Genomic DNA, 8435 nt, shown 5'->3' with positions numbered 1-8435 from the left:
CTCCCATCTTCCTCCCATCCCCCCTCCCATCCTCCCTCCTTCCCTCCTCCCTTTCTTCCTCTTTCTCTCCAGGTCTTTCCTAATGTTGCCTGCTCAGTAAGATCACCCACCTTGAACTTCCAGTGGCTAGCTTCCAACACGAACCCTTTTCTTTGTCCCTTCCTTCCTTAGCCCTCTTCTCTGTGGTTGGGTCTGTGACCCCCACATGAGACGAACAGCCCTCCAAAGTGGCCCGTTTGACTCCTGCTACATCCTCAGAGGCCACAAGATGATCTGCCTGGGATATTTGCTGAACTGTTGACTGAATGAATAGGTGGCTAATGTATTTTAGTTGAATATGTTGCTTTTTTTCACCTCTTAAAAACAAAACAAACTTGATGCCCATTCTTAACTCAGGAGGGGATTAAAGAAGAAAGGTGCAGAAGCCTCACTGGTCTGCGTCCTCTGTGTAACAGATCATGTGACCTTGTCGCTTCTGCCATGCAGGAGATCAATCATATATACCGTGGCATATGTACATTTCTCAATGTTAAGGACATTTCCTATATTGTCACCGTGTTTTCTCACGCCTATTTGAATGAATTTGTTACTTGCTATAATACTGCCCGTGGTCACATTACCAGATGATTCTGGTCTCCAGCTAGTTTATCCCAGCCAGACTCCGATAAAAATCCATTAACTGCGTTTCACTAGGTCCTTCTGCTTGTTTTCTGAGACATGGCCTTGCTATGTAGCCCCAGTCGCCCCCAAATTCTCCCTCAGCTCTTGAGTGCTAGGGCTACAGATGTGCACATGCACTTCCTGGGCTACAGATGTGCACATGCGCTTCCTGGGCTACAGATGTGCACATGCGCTTCCTGGGCTACAGATGTGCACATGCGCTTCCTGTCCCAGCCACTCTCACTCCTTGCGTTCCCCAAACTTATGTTCTCCAGATCTTTCCACACTGTAGCAGTGTGACATTTTCCCCAGGATTCCTGCCCCATGGTCCTATCATGGGTCTCACTGTCTGAATTTCTTCTGCTATTGTTAGTTTTCTTTCTCTCCTTGCTGTTTCCTATAACCTGGAAGTGAGTTCTGAAGGCCGGCGGACTGCGATTGGTTAAATGGAATTCTATGCTGTCAGCTGTTTCTTTGGAGCATGGGGAATCTTGGGACAAAGTCCTAGTATTAATGGAGAAGGGACACTTTTTAAATTTTGTTTTGAAAGTTCTGACATTTATGTGAGGATGTCCTAAACCCTGGCTCTAAGGCCTGGAGAGATGGCACAGTGGTTAGGAGGACTTGCCGTTCTTGCAGAAGACCTGGTTTTGGTTCCCATCACTCAGTGGTGGCTCAGAAATATCTGTAACTCCAGTTCCAGGGGGCTCTGATGCCCTCTTCTGGCCGCCACAGCCACTGTAAACACGTGATGTACAAACATACATATGGGCAAACACTCCTTCACATAAGATAAAAATGATAAGTAAAATCCTTCCTACATCTGTTTTGTTCGGGCCTCTTTGAAGAGATCTACACAGTTCTTGATAAGCCAACTTAGAGTAAGGCTTCTGGCCTTCGGTCATGGTGGGCCTCCTCTAAGCTTCGGAACTGCTGGAGACTCTGGGTCAAGCAATGTCTCTTCTGTTTTCACAGTTAGGATGAAATAAAGAGCTTGGAGTGACACATTGTTTGTCCTGTGGGGACATTGTCTTCCCTTTGGCTGGTGACGATGTCCAACTGTCTTTACACAAGGGCATTGTACCCCAGAGACCAAGATTATGTACTTGTACAAGGGGTGCTTTTAGTTTGGAGACTTCTTGGAGTTTGTTTTCAGGAAGGATAATGAATTCTCATGTGAGGCAAAAGTATAAAGATGTAAGCCAGACAGTGGCTACGCACACACGCTTTTAATCCCAGCACTGGGGAGGCAGAGGCAGGCGGATCTCTGTGAGTTCAAGGCCAGCCTGGTCTACAGAGGGAGTTCCAGGACAGGCTCCAAAACTACAGAGAAACCCTGTCTCGAAAAACCAAACAAAAGCAGGAGATACAAAAAAGAGAGACAGGCAGGGCTCACCACCCCCCCCCCCCCGCCAGATTTATATGTAAACATTAGCCCGAGGCGAACACGCCCCCCCCATTGGGTGGGGTTTCCCCTACATCTTCCCTTTTTGTCTAAATAAGACAGAACTAAACCAAATACAACTATACACAATAGTAACAAATAAATATAACAATCAATATTGAGCAAGAAACATATAACAAAAGTTTTGCTAAACATTCTATCTCAAGGAGTCTAAATAAGGTAGAGAGTAACTACAATTATATAATCTTCAACTCCGTCAAAGATCTGAGAAGGGAATAAATATTACTTAACAAACGAGAGATATCCAAAATGTGCAACAAATGGCAGAGACAACTGACTACCTGGGCAATCACCCAAAGTCTTGTTTGCAATGTTGAGTCAACCAACTTTGGCTAAGGCCTAACATAACTGACATATTATTTTTAAAGGCAAGGAACTTTCTTAGAACTATCCTACCCTGTCTTGGCAAGATAAGACAATCCTGTTTTATCCACATATGGATATTTTATATCTTTGTCAGTAGTTGAGGTATGGGCTTTTCTTAACCCAAAGGCCAGTCTGCCAAGAAGACAAGCTCCCAGTGGAGTGTCTTTGGTGCTCAACGTTCTCTCGGGAGTAGAGTGGTGTCGCCAGGAGTGATTGTGTCTCGTTGGCATAGAATTCTATGTTAGATTAAAGGCCATTTTCTACAGCTCTTTGAAGAGGCTGAAGATTATATTATCTATACCAAATATAATCTCTATGTATCTAGAAGACCTGATTAACCTAAAAATAAATATGACAAACATATAATTCTCAATACCTATCTAACTTGAAGAGTAAGAGAATAAACAACTGTGCAATATATGAAGACAATGATTTCAACTGTAAACAATGTCATTACATATCAAATGTGAACAGTATTATTATATAAATAATATCAGAGGTAGAAATGTACATTGTAATATGGTAAATGTATCAATACAATATAGACAAAGTTATAAGCATACTCTTATACAAAAGAACTAAAAAACAGCGGGGTGTCTGGTAGCTGGGCCTGGAGCGTGCTGTGTTTTTAGGACCCAGGCAGAGGGCTACCAGATTGGGGCATGTAGCTCTCTCAAACTAAAATTCAAGCCTATGTCCCGAGCTGCTCGGGGCGGGGGCAGGGCAAAAAAGCCCAATGTTGGCGCCAGAATGTAGGCGGCATAATAACCAGGCTAGCTTAATATGAAACAGCAAATTTTAATGAAGAAATAGCTTACAACACCGGGGATCCAGTGATGAGCAGGAGATACAAAAAAGAGAGACTGGCAGGGCTATGGCTGCCAGATTTATATGTAAACATTAGCCCGAGGCGAACACGCCCCCCATTGGGCTGAGTTTCCCCTACAGGAGGTAAAGAATTTAAATGTGTGTGTGTGTGTGTGTGTGTGCATGTATGAATGTGTGTGTGTGTGGTGTGTATGCGTTTATGTGTGTGGTATATATGCATGTATGTGTGTAGTGTGTATGTGTATATGTATGTGGTGTGTCTGCATGTATGTGTGTAGTGTGTATGTGTGTATGTATATGTGTGTGTGTGTGGTGGGTCTCTCACCGAGTGTAGGCCTCTTTGCTGGTGAGAGGGGACTCCGCAGAGCCCATGGAGATTCCACGGCTGTCAGACAGCAAGCAGCCCATGAACGTGGCTACTTTAGCTTTTATTACAGGCTGACCGACTTTCATAGTAACTAACTCACTCAGTAACCCAGCAATCCACTAATGGATTAATCCATCTGAGAGGCAGAGCCCCCTTCACTCGGTCATAGCTCAGAAGTCTCATCCCCAAATGCCATTAACATGTGAATTTGGGGATAAAGTTTCTAATGTATGGATTCGGGGAGACGGTTCAAACCACGGTGCTCAGACTAGTAGACTGTGTGGATTCAGGTGTTCAGAATATGTTAATCTGGCTCCTTAGTTTATGAGATAGGAAGTTCCTAAATTACTCAGATGACATCTTTAGTAAGCTGCTGTCATTGGATTAAACTTTAAATCACAACCTCTTTCCCCCCTTTTCATGACTTAGGAAATCCGGGATCCGTTCATGCAGTGGCTTGAGAGGCGTGTGGATCCTGGAGGAATCATCAAGTCCAGCAAGCTCGCCCTGAGGTTCATTTCCTCTCACACGTCTGAAGTGGAAGTCTCCCCGTCTTCCCTGCCTGTAGTTACCGACCCCGAAGCCTTTTCATCAGAGCACTTTGACCTAGAGACGTATCGCCAGAATCTGCAGACCACATGGCTAGGAAAAGTAATTCTGTTTGCAGAGGTGACCACCACAACCATGAGTCTCCTGGACGGGTGAGTTCAAGTCAGATGCTCGGCCTAGCCAAAGTGTCCACTGATGTCTGTGCTCTGTCCCCAATGCCAGAGGAGAGGGACAGATGCACCCATCTTCTGAGCACAGTCGGCAGACTCTGTCCTGCTCCCCGAGGGTTTGAGTCTTAGAGGAGGACTTCGATCAGAGTCCATGTGTTATGTGTAGCTTTGGTGGCTGTCATTGTGCTTCCTTTAATCAGTCATTTCGAAATATCCTCGGGGGACACTTTGAAAAATAGTGAACAGGTGGCCGTGGTCAGGTGGCCACTTCCCTTTGTGCTGTGATGATCAGTGATGCATGTTTAATCTAGGATGTTCCGTGGGTGTTAGAGAGTGAAGTTGGAGACAGAGCGGGATTAGAGGGAACAAGTGGGGACGTGTGTTTTGAAAACTGATGTTTCCTTCCTAGTAATTTCCCAAGTTCACTTTCATCTCATGTCTGAAATTTATTCTCGCTGTGAGCTTCCATTTTTACTTCTGTTCCTCTGTTTGAAGTTAAAACATGGAAAACAGATGAAAGGGATTTTTCTAAATGCCACATATTGTCCGTACTAATCAATACGCCTTTAGTTTAAGACGTTGGGTAGAAAACAGAGAAACTCAGAAAAGTGTCTTCCCTGTGACTGGAACCAAAATTGAAAACTACAGACGCCAGGAATCCCTGGGTTAGAGTTTTTAGGGGTTACCTGTAGGAATTACTACAGAGACATGTAATTCAATGTACAGAAATGTTGTTGCTTTTGTTCAGATAGTAAGTATCTGGAGTGCAGTTAACTGGCTGTATGTTGGTACAAAGTAATGGAGTGTTCCTGGCTCTCACACGGCTGGCGGAGGGCAGTTGTAGCGTGTGACGTATGTAGGGGACCAGCAGAAGATGGCAGAGCAGGGGCACTGCTGTGGATGAGCTGGAACACATGTTAATTAGTGGCTTTTGCTTAATGACTTAATCTGTGTTGCTGTAGTTACTTTTTTTTTTTTCAGTTTATTTTCCCCAGAGAGAAAAGTATTTCTGCTTTCCTCAAGCAGTGAGAAGCCCTTCTCTGTCTTCTAGTCTGGTCTGTGCCAAGCACAGGCAATTGGATGGCTCTGGTTTTTGTTGGTCCCTCTGCCAGGCAGGTTTTGATTGACAGTTGTCCTTCACCACTGTTCGCATGGACTCCTTCCCAGCACTCCCAGAGAAAGTCAGAAGCTCCCAGAGGTGTGGCTGTTTTAGGAGGCAGCATCTGAACAGGTCTTCCTAGAGCCAGCAGGACCCAGAGTCACTCACGGGCTTCAAGTGACAGAGTGGGAAAGCCACACTTTCCCACTGTATTCCAAGAATGCAGCCAGAAGGGTTTCTGATGCTGGCGCGGTGGGCACAGGTAGCATCCCACCCAAGGCAGCCTGCAGAAGGAGGAGGTTATTGGGGCTTCGGATCCAGAGGACTAGTAGTCTGTCACCATCACCACAGGGACATGGTGGCAGGCAGGCCTGTGTCCAGACAGCTGAGAGCTCACATCTCAAACAGAAAGCCAGAAGCAGGGTGTCAACTGGGGGTGTCATGTGGCTGTGAACCCTCAAAGCCTGCCCCCCAGTGACTTCCTTCTTCCATCAAGGCCATGCCTCCTAGGCATTCCCAAGCAAAGCCACCAACTGGGGACCAAGTGTTCAAAGGCTGGAGACTATGGGAGACATTCATTTGAACCACCGCGGATCCTTATCACACATCTCCTGGACACACAGGTGGTGCTCAGCTAGTGAATCAGACACTTCCCTTTCTAGACATTTCTCTACCCTGTGTCCATGGTTCCTGCAATGCCATTCGTCATCTCTTGATGAGCCGTATCGCCCAGTCATGGTGCACAGCATGCTGGATGCCAGGGATGGGACAGACAAAGCAGGCTGGGGTGCGGTCCATGTGGACTCTTACTGGAAGTTACCCTTGGCCTCTGTGTTCCTATCTCATGGCTAGGTCTCGCCACATCAAAGACATAAAGCAAGGAAACAAATGTGGTCTTCGTGTGTGTGGAGGCCAGAGGCCGATGCCTCCTCAGCTGCTCTTCCCCGTATCACCTAACACGGAGCTTACTAATTTGACTGGGTTGGCTGGCCGTCAGATCTCAGGGTCCACCTGTCTGCACCCCTCCCCAACACTGCATCACAAGTGTACGCTGCCACACCCAGCTTCTTCCTGTTGGTCCTGTAGAGCCAAACTCAGGGCCTTCTGTTTGTGTGACACACACTTCACCACCTGAGCCATCTCCTCCCCTATGAGGTGTCTGAAGTTGAAGGCCAGGCTTCATTTCTCAAAAGGTGAGACGGCTGGACGTCTTCATGGAAGTGTTTCATTCTGTTAAGAGAGTAGCTGGGGCCAGGCAGTGGTGGCGCATGCCTTTAATCCCAGCACCTGGGAGGCAGAGGCAGGCGGATCTCTGTGAGTTCGAGGCCAGCCTGGTCTACAAGAGCTAGTTCCAGGACAGGAACCAAAAAGCTGCGGAGAAACCCTGTCTCGAAAATCCAAAAAAAGAGAGAGAGAGAGAGAGAGAGAGAGAGAGAGAGAGAGAGAGAGAGAGAGAGAGAGAGAGAGAGAGAGAGAGAGAGAGAGAGAGAGAAGCTGGGGAACCTGTGCTGCGAATATGCCATAGCCCAGAGTCCATGGGATTTAAAGTCACGGTGGAGAGCGGAGACAGTTCCTCTTCGGGAACGCTGGCTTTGCTTTGTTGTTTTCTGTTGTTAATCAGGAGATCTGGGGATCCTCATCTGACAAAAAGGCTTCGGCATTCGTGCTAATTATGACTTTCAGCACAAACCCCACTTAGCCATCTTCTGTGGCAGGAGATGCTGGAGGTCTCATTTGGTCCCTGGGTGTGACACTGGGTTCAACTGAGGTTAGGAAGCCCTTTCACCTTCCCCCAGTCCTGTGATTCTAGGAGCAGGAGCAATAGAAATTTGGGGGTTATTTGCTCATTAAAAGGGCGTGTCTCTCTCCTCCAAAAACAAAAAGTAAAAGCCTGATCAGTGAGTGATCCTTTCCTGGTCCTTAGATTGGGACATTCCATCCCGTTCCCGGGGTTGGACAGGCAATTTCAGCCCGTATCCCCTAGCCCAGTCACTTTCTCTGGCAGAGATATCATCCTGACCTTGAGCTCTACCTACTCTTCTGTAAGCAGAGAGTCTTCTGGACGCCTCAGTCTGTGCTGCTGGCTCTGTGGGAGGTCAGAGGCCTTTGTTTTTCTTTCTGTGCTGTTTCCATGTTGCGTTAGCTCAGCTGTTGGGTAGAGTCCCAAGAAATGGGCCCCAGGCTGTGTCTGGCCCAGCAAACCCCCGAGTGTTCTTGGTCACGTCCTACACCTGGACCAGGGAGCTGTCTGCATATGTGGTGCAGTGTGGTGTGGACAGGCCCAAGACTGTCACCGTCGCAGGAACAGCACCTCCAAGTGCTTGCTTCACTGGTATGTCTAGGGAGCCTGTGCAAGATGGGGGGCCAGCCTGCTTGGGAGGATGGCTGAGGCCAAGGAACCCTGGATCATGAGTCATTGTTAGTTTTGGAATTGTCTTTTCTTGGAGACTCAGTGTCTTTTCTTGATTGACTCATGCCAAGTCTCTGTCAGATACTGAAATGAACATATGTGAAGCCCCCGTGTGGGGAGCCAGACGGACACTGACTGTGCATACGTGTGCATGCCGAGTGGACTTGTTGAGGGCTGGATATTTTATATAAATTATTTTATGTGCTGTGGTGTTTTGTCTGCATAAGTGTCTGTGTGAGGATGCCAGATCCTTTGCAACTGGAGTTACAGACAGTTGTGAATCACCATGTGGGTCCTAGGAATTGAACCTGGGTCCTCTGGAAGAGCAGCCCCTGTTCCTAACTGCTGAGCCATCTCTCCAGCCCCAGGTTGGCTATTTTTTATTTGTAAAGAATAATTCTGATTCTCTTATTTAATGTTTAATTACCACTGTTTAAATCCCTGGATTTCTCAGGCGTGTTTGCCTATATCACTATATAGGATAAACTGTTTGTCACTTCTCTTGCCTCGGGACATGTCTC

General features: G+C 46.9%; 1 protein-coding gene across 7 annotated transcripts in view; it reads left to right on the top strand.

Annotated features, from left to right (window-relative positions):
• Hlcs (holocarboxylase synthetase) overlaps nucleotides 1–8435 on the top strand; it is a 172106-nt gene that overhangs the window by 59789 nt on the left and 103882 nt on the right. For all 7 annotated transcript variants that reach the window (XM_050162030.1, XM_050162027.1, XM_050162028.1 and 4 more), the window contains one exon: nucleotides 4116–4387. In XM_050162030.1, the coding sequence (XP_050017987.1) occupies nucleotides 4116–4387 (272 nt within the window). The remainder of the gene's footprint in view (nucleotides 1–4115; nucleotides 4388–8435) is intronic.

The sequence above is a fragment of the Alexandromys fortis genome, unplaced genomic scaffold (assembly GCF_014885135.2).
Source record: "Alexandromys fortis isolate MF-2015 unplaced genomic scaffold, M_Fortis_MF-2015_v1.1 scaffold_128, whole genome shotgun sequence".
Taxonomy (NCBI): domain Eukaryota; kingdom Metazoa; phylum Chordata; class Mammalia; order Rodentia; family Cricetidae; genus Alexandromys; species Alexandromys fortis.
This window is presented reverse-complemented; position numbering and strand designations above follow the sequence as displayed.